Source organism: Mugil cephalus, chromosome 19 (genome assembly GCF_022458985.1).
Source record: "Mugil cephalus isolate CIBA_MC_2020 chromosome 19, CIBA_Mcephalus_1.1, whole genome shotgun sequence".
NCBI lineage: Eukaryota > Metazoa > Chordata > Actinopteri > Mugiliformes > Mugilidae > Mugil > Mugil cephalus.
In genome coordinates, this window is record NC_061788.1 from 19,341,503 (window position 1) to 19,357,164 (window position 15,662).

A 15,662-nucleotide genomic window follows, 5' to 3' on the forward strand; every position below is an offset into this window, starting at 1 on the left:
GGCTTTTGTGAACTTTTAACCAAACGTTACAGAATATGAAAATGTGTAACTCCACGCTGTTTTGGTTGGGGTGCTAAAATTGAGGGCCGGATGGAGGCTGTACATTCAGCATTTGCCGATGATGCCACCTGTCGATAATCCTAATGCAGTAAACACATGATCTGAAGTAGCCTGCTGCACATGAATCAGCACTAAGAGGGCTATTCTTGGGCACTACAAAAGATTACTGTTGCCATAAATTATTTACCGGTACACCACAATTAAGAACACGCGAAGAGGAAGAACACAGTGATTAAACGCTTCATATCCCTCATCAGGCTCGAAAGAGGTAATATAAACCACAGTAACTGCCAACTGAAGACATGAGAGGAATTTCTGGGAATTTGGTTCGTGACATCCCTACATCATCTGATTATATCACACGAATACTGATATATCACAGATACATCTCTGGTTGCTAATTACGTTTAATGTAAATATTTCAGACATTTAACGTTTTACTCTTTAAAGACAAAACAATCCCCTCCACTTGTTTAATACTTAATGATTCACTTAAATATAACAGGAATGCAATATTTGACTGCAATCTGTGTATGGGACTTGTTTTAGTCTGTAAACGGATATCCACTGATTAATTAAAATAAAAATAATAGTGGTAGACATGCTTATGGTAGAAAGTTCAGAATTCATGTATGTGCTTAAAAAAACAAAACAAAAACAAACAAAAAAACATGTATGTTGAGTGTGTTCTTAAGGAATAACACACGTACGCACGACAAACAGCGCCTCCTTGTGGCTATGGAGAATTCAGATCTGAATTATTTATAAGACAGCTATTTGCCATTTGTTACATGTCCATTTTATTTACATATATACACAGATGATAATAAATGTGCAATGGCAACAAAAAACACAATATAATAAATAAGATTTTGTATCTCCCCTCCCCTGAAATAAAGAAAAAAATACAAATTACGCAAAATATTACATCAGGAATTACTTTAAAAGGAGGACTTAAATACATGCAGTACAGACACAATGCTGGAGCAAAAACTGATAAAAATACAAAAAGTGAAAATAAACAAGCAATTTCTGACACATTCCACTGCATGTGAGACTCACATTCAGTTCTTCTACATCAGAGCAAGACTGTGAGTTGACAGAACCACCTTCTTCCACCGTAGGCGGTTCTCACAGAATGAGTAGACAAGCTTGGTAGTTTGAAGGGGACACTGTAAAAGCAACACTCCCAGCCACAGGCAACAAAGTGTGACACAGTAAAATAAACCTAACTGAATTTTTGCTGGCAAACAGTGTCTTCCTCTGGTGGAGAAAAATGCAACACGATACCAGCAACTCATTGAGCTCCCTGTGTGTTGTTGTCGAGGACATCAGCGTCTTTCACCAGTTTATTTCATTTCCATTACCATGTGCACAAGCGCATTAAAACACAAATCTAGCATTTTTTTGTTTGTTTTTTGTTCTCATGGCTCATTATCCACCACTGATTGCACAAATAGGCACTACTATGTTCCAAATACACAACTGACGTTTTCAGCCACTCCTTGTCATCCAAAAGGTGACGTAACAACATAAAGTCATGATTTATCCTGATAGAAAATGAGCTCAGAATAAATTCAGACAATTCATTAAATGGTACTGAATACACAAAATATTGCTTCTTATTTTGAAATACTGAAACATAACAAGTGAAGCTAGGATTTATTTTGTTGCTCTGAGAAAGAAATTGGATTTTGGTGTGACTTGGAACACGAAAAGCTTTTTTGTGTGTTTAATTATGTGGGAATGAGCCGAAAGAAAAACAACACCACTTTTATGCTTTAAATCTCTTAACGGCAGATGGCGACTACTCTGCTCTTGTGTTTCAGTGATGTGAAAGCGACTAACTGCCTCCCCTCAGTTGACGCGGCAGGCTCGTATCATCAGCAGCTGCAGGAGGATGAACAGCGGCGACACGATGAGGCCGAACCAGAGCTCCCGGGCTTGCTCCTGCTCAGCCAGCTTCTGGCACAGCAGAACCTCACACACCAGCTTCAAGCTGAGCACCGTCAGCACCCAGAGGAGACGCAGCACAGCGAGGCGCTTATCATTCTCTTGGTAAAGCCTGATGGACACTATGGTCGTAAAGTAGGTGCTGAGGCCGTCCGCAGCAAACAGCGGGACGAACACCAGCCACCAGCTCAGTTTGAGGGTAGGTATGTCAGCTCGCAGAGCCACCAGCATGCTAAAGACCAGCAATGCTAACAGGTGGAGGAAGAGTTCAAAAGTAGCAAAGCCCAACCACTGGACCAGTTCTCTCAGGGAGAACAGCATGGTAGAGGACAGCAGGGTCTTCAACCAGTAACCGGCTGACTGAGGACGGCTGAGTCAAGCACCCCTGGTTAGGGGTCAAAGACCTCCAGGGTCTGCGTGGCAGAGGGTCACCGTTTATCCAGGTGCAGGCGTGTTTAGACACTGTAGAGATCACCGACTGTTGGCTACATCTTCAAACCAACCCTGAGGATGATAAAAGGATGTCAGTGGAAAAGCAAAAGCAATTTGCAACGTAACATTTTGATGTACACTGCATGGCAAGAAAGAAAATCACACGGAGCAACAGTTTTTTGGACCGTCTTTAGCTTTGATTACATCACGCATTCACTGTGTCATTGTTTCAATGAACTTCTGCAATGTCACAAGAGTTACATCAAATTTTCTCCATCATCTTATGGATGATGGGAGAGTCTGACCACTGCACAAAGCCTTTGAGGGGACCAGACTCTGTGGTGGCCAATCCATGTATGAAAATGATGTCTCATGCTCCCTGAACCACTCTTTCACAATTTGAGCCTGATGAAATCTTGGAATATGTCCGTGCCATCATGGAGGGGGAAAAAAAACATTGATGGAATAACCGGGTCATTCGGTTCATTCGGGTAGTCAGCTGATCTCACTCCACGGGCATAATGTTGCTGAACACAGACCTGACCAACTGCAGCAAGCCCAGATCATCGCCCTGCCCCCAGACTTGTACAGTAGGCACATGATGGGTGCATCACTTATTCTGCTTCTCTTCTTACCCTGATGCCCCACCACTCTGGAACAGTACAAATTTGGACTCATCAAACCACATCACCACCGTCTTCCATTGCTCCAGAGGCCAATCTTTATGCTCCTTAGCAAACTGAAGCCTTTTTCCCCAGCTAGACTCACTGATTAGTGGTTTTATGGCTACACAGCTGTTCAGTTCCAACCCCTTGAGTTTCCTTTACGCTAAATATGTGGAACTGTTCTTACGTTCACTATTGCGCATCGCCTTGAGTTCTGCTGTCGTTTTTCTTTGATTCAATTTCACCAAACGTTTAAGTGATCACCATCAATCAACCCACAATCCTTCCAGTTGTTATTAATGCGTCGGACAGTTCTTAACCCAATTTTAGTAGTTTCTGCTCCAATCTCCTTAAATGTTTTCTCTGATTGATGCATGCCAGTAATTAGACCCTTCTCACACATCTTTCCCACGACCACGGGATGTGTCTCATTGCATCAGTTGGGATTAAATCACTTGTTGCCAGCTGAAAGATAATCGTTCATGCAGTAGTTATCCAATAGGAGGCTCGTATCTATATGCTTAGTTAAATCCAGGTAGAGACTTTTTTGTAGTATAGACTGTATTGACTAAAACAGACAGACAGACACAAACTGTACCACACACAGTTAGCACTGAACACGGCCCAAATAACATTTCATTAAATGCTGGCTAATGCAGCTATCTTTCTCACTTTGTTGGGTTGCCAGTTCGTTATTTAGCCTCACTGCCTTCAGCCCTGTCCCATCTACTACTGGCAAATTAAATTTGATACGTCACCGATGTAATATTAACGTTTCATGTCACGTCGAGCTAAAAACCCTGTCGATGATACAGAAGATCTGATCCCTGTGTGCTAGCCACAGACAGCCGGGGGTCATAAAAAGCCCGTACTTCTGAAGAGAACGCACGTCTACCCGCGTACAAGATATATTTTACTCCGAGTACACTTTGCTTTACCTTAGAAACAGACGGGCGTCGTCGCGTCCATCTAGGTGGCTACGAATCTGTCACAACACAACAACGCTAACAAGAAACTGTTAGCTTCACGGCAAATAAGTTCTCGCGACTACGAAAACTCGCGAGAAGACTCACTCAATTGTACGGTGGCCGGCGAGACTAGCTGTGAAATTTTTGTGTTCACTTAATTTTTTAAAAATCTTTTTGTATCAGTAATTGCACACGCAATGCGCATCGGACGCGTTTCTGTGCTGTAGATATAAACTACAGCAATGAATTAACTGCAATGGAAGGAGGAGTTCAGTCTGTAGTAGTGGTGAGAGCATCGATCGAAATATCGATGACATCGATACCAACGTTGGTAACGATATTGATCAATACCAACGTAAAGACATCGATACTTTCTCTTTTGTTTCCATCTTGCACTACTGTAGCGGTTTCATTAAAGACGCGACCTGTCTGTGTATGTCTAAATGCTACTGCTGTCAGAGTAGAGCAGGCCAGTATATTTCCAGGCCGAAAATGAAACCACAGCAAGTTGTACGATTTATAAAAAGACAGTAAGATGCACTGGTACCACAACAAACTTGTATAAGCATATGAATAATCATGGTAAAGAAAACGCCGAGCTACAGAAACGTAGAGAGGAGGTTTATTGTCGTGTATTTACTAAACCACATGCTACTTGAAGAAATATTGGTTTTATTTATTTATTTATTTATTTATATAATTTGACAAAAGAAAGAAAGAAAGAAAGAAAGAAGTGCAATGAAGGGTGTAGTTTTGTTTTGTAATTATAGTTCCTAGTCGTAGTTTGTAAACACTACCTGAAAATAATTAGTTTTCATTTGTTCTCAAGTGATATTTTTCTGTCTTTTTTCCTGTGTTTAAGTATTTTCTATTTACTCATTAACTGGATTTACCTGATTAATAATCCGAAAATTAATTCAGATTTAGATCGATTCTGATTGATGCATTAAAAAGTATCAACATCTTTACGTGGTATCAAATCGATACCAAACCTTGCGGTACCGCACACCACTTGTCTGTAGGGGGCAGTAGTATCGCAACATCAACGAAACCGCCGAAGAAGAAACAGCAGAAGTGTGGGGAAGTGGTGCAGACAGCTCCCGTCTTTCAAGGTATGTACGGGGACTTTAACAAAATGTAATATTTATGCGTTATAACTCACCTCTGTTAGTTTTTTTCTGCTAGGTGTGAGTACCACAGTCCGCGTTCAGTGCCTGTTTAGAATAAAGACATTTCCTCAGTTAAGGATATAAAATCACATCATGTAATAGCAATGTGTTTTTAAAAAAATTCTGTTCTGGTTGAATGACACAAGACTTATGCGCGTTGAATTAAAAGGCAACACCGTGTAATTGAAACGTAACGTCACCCTAAAGTGTCAGTTTGGCATTTGCTGCTGCCACTTTTGTTTATCTACAAGGTCACAAGTTTCTGGTAATTGTACTTTTAGGATCATATAATGTTAGCGAGGCAGATCATAATAGATCCTGTTATCACAACGTTGTGTAAGTGCAGAATCCAGTGTTTTTCTGTATTCCCTTCTTTATTTCTTTAATTAACATGTATCCAATACAATTATTAAACTTTTAAAGAATGAACCATTGCCATTGGAAAGGCATCATAAAGACCATAACTCCACAATCTGATTTTTAAAAGCCCATTAGTGTAGCTACGTTCTTATTCAATAGAAGAAACGTTGACTCTGCAGTGAGCTGGAGCCGAGCTGCTGGTTGGGGAGGCATCCCCACGCATGCTTGGTCATTTTTATCAGTGACTGAGCCGAAGCGCAGGAATGTGAACGTGAACAAGCCCTTGAGCTTTTCCCTGTGTTACTGTCTGTGTTTTGTCGCTGATGGCTGCTCTGTCTCTTGGTAAAGATGCAGACACCAGCGCAGTCAATCATCCACAGTGGCTATTTCCACCCGACACTCCGATCCTGGCAGACCTGTGCTGCCGATCTAAGACCCGACAATCTAATTTACCCAATCTTCATCACGTAAGTATAATATATTTGTGATTCATACCAGCGTGTCCAAATTCAAAGCATATGACAGGGTAAATAAACATGTCTACTACAGGATCAACTACAGCTATGGCTTCCGTTGAAATCATTGGACTATGTTTTTGCTTCTAGAAGTGGAGTTCAGTGCAATATAAAAAGCTAAATCAGGATTGGTCCCAATCTTGCTCTGTGTCACTCTTTGCTACAGAGACAGTCCAGATGCAGTGGAGCCCATCGGCAGCTTGCCAGGACAGGCAAGGTAAGAGCCCAAAGCATTTCCAAATTGAACCATAATTGCTATCAGATTTAAATCTTCACATAGTGAACGTAGTTTCTTATAGTTTGAACGAAGTATAGTTAAAGGGGTGGATTAAGGTGTTCCTTATAACGAAGATCACGTGACGCATAGTGTCGCCTTGCAGTTGGGAACAGCCTGAGGGTGTTGTCTCCAGATAAAGGGAGTCAGGCAGGGTGGAACCAGAGCCAAACACTGGATCTGCACTAAGATAAGAAGAGAATCCGTTAGACCTTTATGCATCACAAAAGAAAAGCAAACAAGTGTTCACATTTTGTGTGCTTCTTAATGAAACTGAAATGCTTTTTTTGATGTGGAATTTCCATAATAACGGTTTGTTGTGTAATAAAGTTCCCCAAAACAACCTTTTTGTGTTGCGATATTCCCATCTATAGATATGGAGTGAACAAAGTGGAGGGAATGCTGCGGCCGCTTGTGGAGAATGGCTTGAAATGTGTGTTGATCTTTGGTGTCCCGGCAAAAGTAGCGAAGGTATGTAAAACTAATAGAGCCAAAAAGGTTTATAACTACAACCCCATTGGAATGCAACTAGTCACAACAAAGGAGCGGTAGGTTGGATGACTACATTCCCTATCTGTGGGACCTTCCTAGTGGGAAATTATTACACCGACATTATTGCATGAACATGAGTTATTGCACAATATCAGTAATGTGGTTATAAATATGGGTTATTGCACATGGTGAGTCCAGAGTCCAATAGTATCCAAGGAAATATGTATAAGTATATGAAAATATGGTTGTGGTCTTGTCATCATCGCTACATTTCCCTGGCAGTAAATCAGTGAATGGGCTCCTTTTCAGTTCTTTCCCTGTAACTTAAACTCACAGCACCTCTTCCACCATCATCTCCATGACCAAATCTCCCAAGGCGAGCTGTCTGAATAATTTTAGACCTGTTACACTTACTTCAGTAGCCGTGAAGACAGCATCAGTCTATCACTCCACTACACTCTACACCACTTTACGTACGCACCCTGTTTATTGACTTCAGTGCAGCCTTCAACACCATTCACCCACTCAAACTGAATAATAAATTGAGAACCATGAACACTCCCCCATCCTTGTGCAACTGGATCCTCCACTTTCTGCTGAACAGGAAACGAATGGTAAAAAATTGGTGCCAATATGTCCAACCCCCAGTTCATCAACATAGGTGCCCCACAAGGTTCAAGTATGCAGATGACACAACAATAATTGGCCTCATTGCCAACAACAAATGGCACACCAACACAGAACACGTCATCAAAAAAGGACATCAAAGACTACATTTAAAAAAGTTCAGAGTTAACAGACACCTCCTGGTCCATCACCTCATCTGACACAGGCTGGTACGGAAACACGGACAACCATTCAAGGAAAAGACTACAACGGATTGAAAATAAAGCCTCCAAAATCGCCAGCCCTGCCCTCCCATCAATCCAATCCATTTATCACAGTTAATCTCTGATATCTCTGACATCTTCCACCCGGCTGACCATCTCTTCTGACACCTCCTCTCAGATCACAGGCCACCAAATGCACCCTTTTCAAAAACAGATTTTCCCCACAGCTATCGGAACTTTGAACTGTTAACACAAGGCCTGCCACTACACTTACATGGATGTGACTCTATGTGCGTATGTCTATTTGACTGTAGTAAGGTTGTCTATTTATAACATGTCACCGTCACTGTTTGTTTGCACGTAGTTGTAATGCACTTTGTAATGTTACTGAGTTGCTATGTCATCATTCTTTGTACAGAAAACAAACACCACCAGCCTTGGTCATTTTGCAATCAACCCAGTATGTTACTGAGTTGTGCAGAGTTATATAAGAGAGTTTTTGCAATAGATGGGGAAGACTTAGCTGGAGCTGGAACACACACAGAGCCCAGTGTTATCATGATGGAATTCACTTAATACTACAGCAGCAAGTTAACGCCCATAGATTTCTGAGTGGCAGCAAACATGAACACACTGATTTCTTCTCTCTTCAGGATGACAGGGGTTCGGGTGCCGACACAGACGACACGCCAGCTGTCCTGGCAGTTAAGAAAATCAGATCCCTGTTTCCGGAGCTGCTTGTGGCTTGTGACGTCTGCTTGTGTCCCTACACGTCACACGGACACTGTGGTCAGTGATCCCATGTAACATTAACACACCTCCTCTCTGCGCTGTTCTGGGCCCATGGCTTTACTGCTGTTTTCCTTGTCTGTAGGTATCCTAAATGACGACGGCACTCTGAACAATGATGCCAGCTGCCTGCGCTTGGCAGAAGTAGCACTGGCCTACGCTCGGGCCGGTGAGTCCTGTTTTTTCCTTCTGTCAAGATAGTTTCTATTTTAGAGTTGAGATAAACAGGAATTTATTCACTGATTGTGGGGCTACTTTCTTTTCGATGCTAAAGCTGATAAATATTTGATGTGAATGCATTTAATTCTTCCAATGATTGACTGAAATTCTAATTGTTATTAGAATTAATTATTTAATCATTAGTATTAATGTCAGTTGCCCCCCAGATATAGACAGTAAAGTGTCGTGTTGGTCACATGTAGGTTGTCACATCATCGCTCCTTCTGACATGATGGACGGAAGAGTCAGCGCCATAAAACAAGCTCTGATATCTAATGGTTTGGGGAACAAGGTATGTCTCTATAAAACAAAGACACGTGTCTTAATGTGTGCAAACAATACACTCAGACAGTGTTATTGTTGTGAACAATCCCTTGAGAGCTGAACATGTGGTGTGTCAGTGTGGCTCCTTAAAGGGACGGTCCATTTTATTGGACTAGCACTCTGTGTGAACTGCAGCGTGATCCAAGTTTGAAGAAACAAAGAAGCACTAGCACTGAAGTCAAACAATAAACTGCTACGGGCTGTTTACGGTGAATACAGTACTAAATGTATTGTATTTGCCTAATACTATTTTTAGAAGTTATTATTATTGTAGAATGTATCACAGACAGTCTTTTCTGTCACGGAACTAGAGACGTTTTGTTGCGCTGTTTAAGCCCTGCCAGACTCCACAGACAAAAACGGTTATTATACCTTCCACTGCAAGGAAGTAACTTGTCCACCTGTGTGCGTTTTAGATAATAGATAGATTATTTTATTGTCATTCAAAATACACAGCACAACATCACAACACAGCACAACATCATTTTTGGGCTAAAATGACCGCTTTTGTCAAGGGAGTCTGGTGGAGAGCATAGAACGTCTGTTTGTCCGCGGGGTAAAAAACACAACTGCACATATTTGTTCATTCATTTGCTTGTTTAAAGGGAATAAATACAGAACAACATTAAAAATCACAGATGCAGTGTCCAATGGACTACAGCAATAAAACGTTTTTCTAATGACCCTGTCTGCAGCACGTCGATGCTGGACTTCAGTGCTAGTGTATCATCTCTACTGAAACCAGCTCAACAGAGCTCAGATGACGTTTATGACGACAGCACTGTTACTATTATGACCTCATAAAACCTGCTCCAACAATTTGATTAGTCCAGGCATACCTTTGCTGGAGCATAATCAGCTTGTAACGGGGCGACTCCAGCCCATCTATAGACCACCATCTACTGCAGGTGACGCAGTGTCTATGGATAAGTAGCTATATACAACCCACTTTAACGAAACTTGACTATAACTTTAATTTTTAATAGTTTTGGAGAAAAGTTAAAGCTTGTATACACACATTACTCACTCATTACTAGGATCAGTTTATTGTTTCTTTTTATATTATATTCGATATAACATGGTGCTTCTGATTTCCTGTGTTCCCCTCCAGGCTTCAGTGCTGAGCTACAGCGCAAAGTTTGCCTCTTGTTATTACGGCCCCTTCAGGTAAGCAGCTGGGATCAGATGTTAACGGACAGGCAGCTTAATTTTGAGGTGACTATAAGCTCTGTCCCCACGCTGTGTTTATATTCAGGGATGCCGCGCAGTCGAAGCCTGCGTTCGGGGACAGACGCTGCTATCAGCTGCCCCCTGGAGCGCGGGGGCTCGCCATTCGAGCCGTGGTGAGTTGGTTTGTGTGTGTGTGCACACCTAAGTCACAGGCGTCGACAGCGGCGGGCGTTGTTTAAATCCGGCTTTTCGCTCGTCTTCGCTGCAGGAGCGAGATGTGAGAGAAGGAGCGGACATGCTGATGGTGAAACCCGGTCTGCCGTACCTGGACATCGTGAGGGAAGTTAAGGACAAGGTGTGTAACTGAATTAGTTCACTTAAATCCGAGGTCAGCGGAGACCAGTACTGCAGCTGAGCATTTTGGGGAAACTTGATCATCGCAGCGGGGCACAAGTGATAAGAGCAGAAAGCTTTTTCTGAATGTCTGTATATTGTTGTGTATCACCTTTGTTTCCTCCCTTCAGTTTCCCACTCACCCCCTGGCGGTGTACAACGTGTCGGGGGAGTTTGCCATGATGTGGCACGGAGCGCAGGCCGGAGCCTTCGACCTGCGGGCCGCTGTGATGGAGGCCATGACCGCCTTCCGCAGGGCAGGTGAGAGGGGAGGACGGGGTTTACGGCCAGGCCGTAAACACTGAACGTGTCTGGGGAACGTTTAGCTTTTTTAAGGATCCAGTTAAAGAGGCACAGTCGCTTTATGTCGCCTGGCAGTTGGGTTGCATGACCAGGGACAGTGGGGAACGGAAGAGGCTAGTCGGATGAGGGGACGAAACGTCTACGTCAGCTTATTTGGGTGCGACCCAGAAGGATTTTAGTGTGTCAGCGTGGACATAATTTGACACTGAAGGAATACAATTTGGCAGTTAGAAGGTGGTTAGTAGGAACAGGACCCCTGGAGTGTAGCCACTGAATCATATTAATGTCAACTCTGAAAGGAAACATAGGGGGAAGTACTTCAACAGTTTTACGGTCAAAAAAAGAACAAACTGTAATTCTTAGAAATTCATGTTTTTAAGCTCCTTTTTTAACGATAGGTACTTTCCAAGCACAAGAGGGACCTTTAATGATGTAGGCGTGAATGGTACAGATGTAAATTAATTCAACAACAGCAACATAGCTTGAGCCTTAAAATAACAAGACATGGAGAAATGGACCAACGCAAGGTCTGTGCTTTATCAAGCCAATATAGGACGTTGTCATATGTCACACAAAACTTGGTGGTTGCTATACCAACCGCCAAGCTGGTGGTTGCTTACTTACTTACGTTTCAGCATCCCTGTAGGCGTTGTGAATGTGAACAGGAAAAAAAAGGCCTTGAAGGTGTTTAGATCTTGTGAGACTTTCCCAGGTGATAGTAACCTCCAGAGAGCAGCTGGCATAGCCCATATTCACCACAGAGGACTAGAAACAGAATGTGAGCTCTTCCTCACCAAACTCATCTGACTCAAGGGTTCTGCATTTTAAGATTTATCAAGCACATTGAAGCTAGCTGCTCTTTCTGCAGATAAACTTCCAATAGACAAATATCTGCAGACACACCAATGTGACTTCATTATTTGCCCATCTAGAGTCTGATTAGCGTCTAACGGTTTTTGCCTGCTCCGTTGCGTAGGCGCTGACATCATCATCACCTACTACGCACCTCAGCTGCTCACCTGGCTGAAGGAGTAACGAATGAACGCCTGAGGCCTGAGGACGGACGGGAGCTGACCAACAGAGAGACTCCTTCAGAACAGTCCTGATATTAACCGAGAGAAATAGAACTAACTTCGCATCTCTTTATTCATAGTCCTTCTTTCAGTTGCTCTACGCTAACAAGTCAAATGGCAGCCTTGACGTGTTTATCTGAGGGTCAGGCTGATTTGCAGCAGTGATTCCTGCATCCAAGTTAAAGTTCAGTTTAAACTATTTGAAAGGCTAATTTGAACTGAGCTTAGAGAACGTAAAGAGGATTGTGTCGGGGGTTTTCTAGCTCTGGCAGATTGTCACTGAGATCAGCATTGAATCAAGTCAGTGACCTGTCTTCATGTGAGGTGATTATCGAATGTTTATGTCTAATGTATATGATAGCTGTCTGAGGTCATCCTTCAACAGCCTCTAATTGACCAGAGGAAATAAAGACATTGATTCGGATGTATAAGAATGTGATGCATGTTTTTTTCATTGAGGATTTATGGGTCTTTTTACACCGTGTAGCATAACCTTTTTGCACATCTTACAGTGAATGGGAATAAATTTGACGAGCAAAAATCAAATTTGTGCTGGGATTTGTGGAGTACATATCTGCTCTTTTATTGCCCCCAGATACTGTACATTACCTGTACAATTTCTGTACAATTTCTCTATTTCGTATTCAAATACTTAAAGCTGTAGTTCTTACAGAATAAAAGTAAAAGTCTTGATCAAGTCTCAAACGGTGAAGAGAAGCGTAGGAGCTGCCTGTGACCACCAGAGGGCAGAGCTGCACACTTGGTGATGCTTTCCTTCATACTTTTGCACACCCACGTTTGCCTTTTTTTTAAACTACATCTTTCCACCCTGTCTTCCTTTATGATCGGCCTGTCACCACTCTCTCAGGTCTCTCACCACTTCACTTAGCAACAATGAAAGATTGACAGTCGAGTGCGTGTGTGTACACTAACCCAGAGATGAATAAAAACAGCCCCATCCTTCACCTTAAACCTCCAAAAGAAACTCCTCACATAGTCACAGAGCACAGCGCAGGACTAGATCGGCTACAAAATCTCCATCACATTGTGCTGCTAGTTCTTTAAGATTTGTAGAAATCACAGTCTTCTTCTGATTTATCTTTCACTACACATAATTACCATTTGCTCTTGTTTACTGTCGGATATCGAGACTAAAAACTGACGATTCAAAGCCTCAGTCTTATGCTTCAAAATTCAAACTTTCATCTTCTGGAACTGACACATCTGAATAACTCATCAGAGACTGTATTTATTGCATACTAACTGAATACAGTAAAAAGAGCCTTGAGCCGTGCTTTATTCTCAGTCGGTTTTGTGTAATTCTCTGAACTGTTTTTTTTTTGTTTTTTGACTAATGCTAGCAGAGAAGTGGCTGTATAAGATATGTAACTGCATCCGGAGCCTGCAGTCTGTCTGCAGAGAGACAGTTTATTCCACCGCGGAGATCTTCGTAAGACCTTCTACCTAAAAATAACCACAAAAAAAACAAAAAAAAAAAATAGTTTCAATATCATCAATCAGCTTCTGTATACTTCAAACGGTCACTCTGAAATAATTCTATTGTACTTCAACTTGATTAGTCACTGCAGAACTAAATGAGCGCCAACATAGATGTTTTTGCAGAGCTGATGTTTTGCAAGTCCTCAACACTTGAGTCATTGTAGAAAAGCAGCAAAACTCACAAATGACTCATGAACTCACGGATGTCTTACCGAAGATTAGCGATCAGTGAGGGTGGAGGTGAAAACAGCTGGACGGGAGGGAAAGAACAAAGAACACTGCAGCGTGCAGGCACATGTAACCCCATACTCTTAAGGTCTCCTTACAAACATAATTTCAGATCTTTTTACCGAATGGTTGAGTGCAGCCTTTCAGCTGAGTGGAAAAGGCCATTAGGTTACTGTCAATTTCGATGATGAAGTGGCGGCAGGGTGGAAAAGAGATGACGGTTCAACTCTCAGCACTACGGCAGAGCTCACTCTAAAAACTGACAATGGAGGAAAACCAAAGATAACATAAAAATGATAAGATCTAGCTTAGCGTTGATTTGTAAACCTTTTGACCTGTGATACCACGCAACTGGTATGGGGAATGTACACCGACCAGCCACAACATTATGACTACCTTATTAATATTGTGTAGGTTTCCCTTGTGCCTCCAAAACAGTTGTGACTCATCAGAGAATGGACATGGGTCTACTGAGGGTGTCCTGTGGTGTCTGGTAACAGGATGTTGTTAGTGGGGGGTCCTATGGGTTGAGGGGAGGGTGGATCATCTCTCTGGATCATCCCATAGACACTCGATCAGTTTGGGATCTAGTGAATCTGGAGGCCAGGTCAACACCTCGTGCTGTTCTTCATGTTTTTTGAGTAATTTCTAAACTGTCTTTGTGTGTGGGTCTGTGTCAGGGGATGGCAGCTGCCATCAAGGAGTGTCATTGCTATGGGGTGGGGGTGTCTGGTCTGGTCTAGGTGGGTGCTACATGTCTAAGTAACATCCACACAAATGTTCAAAGTCCAAAGGTTCCCAGCAGAACACTGAATTGTTACAAGATGATCAGTGTTATTTAGTTCTCCTGTCAGTGGTTTTAATGTTGTGGCTGATCGGTGTACTAAGTAATATCTACTGTATATCATTGTGGACAGTGAGGATTTTTGTTTGCCACATGTAGTTTTTAAAGGGTGTATTGCTTCTTGGTTTATCTTGAGTGTCAGGGTGAAAAAGAACACGGATTCAGAGGTTTAGTTGTGAAAAGCGATATTTATTTCAATCATGCCGGGTCACGGTGGTTAGACTGAGGTGGCCTCTTGGCACTGGTTGGCTGTAGCGGGCGGGTCGAGGTGTAGGTAGGTGGAGAGCAGGCTGAACCAGCTAGTTGCCTCACGGTCCTGGAAAAGCAGGAGTCATAGGTTATAAGAGGTCGCGCGAGGACAAAAATCTATTTCTTAACTTTCTATGAGAGGCTCCCTTCATGATTTCTACCTAAACTGACAAACCTGTCAGCCCTATCGTTTGCTTCATGGGCAGATTTTATCTGAAATTGTTTTTCTCCTGTTCATGCTTTTTCTGGTTGCAGAGTTAATTGGATTGCCCCACCCAGAGACACGCGCACAAACAAGGACCAGAGTCATGAGGGAGGAAAAACACCTGAAACACAAGCAATAGGTGAGAGAACACACTACTTGTAATGTCCTAGTTGGAAACTGCCACTTAGAGACACTTAAATATAAAAATATATATAAAAATGTGCCAGCAGCATGGCTTCTGGGAAGGAGTTGGAGAGGCGATGCTGTGAGTCCGTCTAACACGTTGGTGCAGATCAAAGTCTTTCAACTACTGGATGGAGTTCTGAGAAGTATTATGAACTTTAATTTCCCATAAGAGGATGAAGCTGGCTGCTTTACTGATCCCCTGACCTTTCCTCTAGCTCCACATGATTTCTGTGAGCTTTAGTAAAATGTCATGACGACTATTGAAGGGACGGCCATGGAATGTGTCCATCCATAAGGTCTAGAGTCCACCGTTTGAACAGCATGATATTAGCCAGATACCTGCTAACTTAGCAGCCTCAGTTGTATGTGCTGTTGTGTGGACATTGCAAAACATGATAACGGCAATGTGGCGGGTGCTGATGTTAGAATTCCACAGGGAGCTGCTTCGGTTACAGAATTAC

The 15,662-nt window shown here is 42.4% G+C and overlaps 2 protein-coding genes across 2 annotated transcripts; one reads left to right on the top strand and one right to left on the bottom strand.

The window, feature by feature from the left end:
• Positions 1–829: 829 nt before the first annotated feature.
• On the bottom strand, positions 830–4,623 carry tmem203 (transmembrane protein 203). Its single transcript, XM_047569927.1, has 2 exons — positions 4,049–4,623; positions 830–2,517 (listed from the first exon to the last, which is right to left on the bottom strand). Exon 2 carries the CDS (start codon positions 2,332–2,334, stop codon positions 1,918–1,920), a length of 417 nt encoding a protein of 138 aa, XP_047425883.1. The 5' UTR covers positions 2,335–2,517; positions 4,049–4,623; the 3' UTR covers positions 830–1,917.
• Positions 4,624–5,047: 424 nt separating this feature from the next.
• Positions 5,048–12,417, top strand: alad (aminolevulinate dehydratase). The gene is made up of 12 exons (XM_047569926.1): positions 5,048–5,190; positions 5,956–6,074; positions 6,289–6,339; positions 6,771–6,867; positions 8,372–8,507; positions 8,593–8,676; positions 8,930–9,018; positions 10,162–10,217; positions 10,306–10,393; positions 10,489–10,575; positions 10,745–10,874; positions 11,893–12,417. The coding sequence occupies exons 2-12, from the start codon at positions 5,956–5,958 to the stop codon at positions 11,949–11,951; spliced, it is 996 nt and encodes a 331-aa protein (XP_047425882.1). The 5' UTR covers positions 5,048–5,190; the 3' UTR covers positions 11,952–12,417.
• The last annotated feature ends 3,245 nt before the right edge of the window (positions 12,418–15,662 follow it).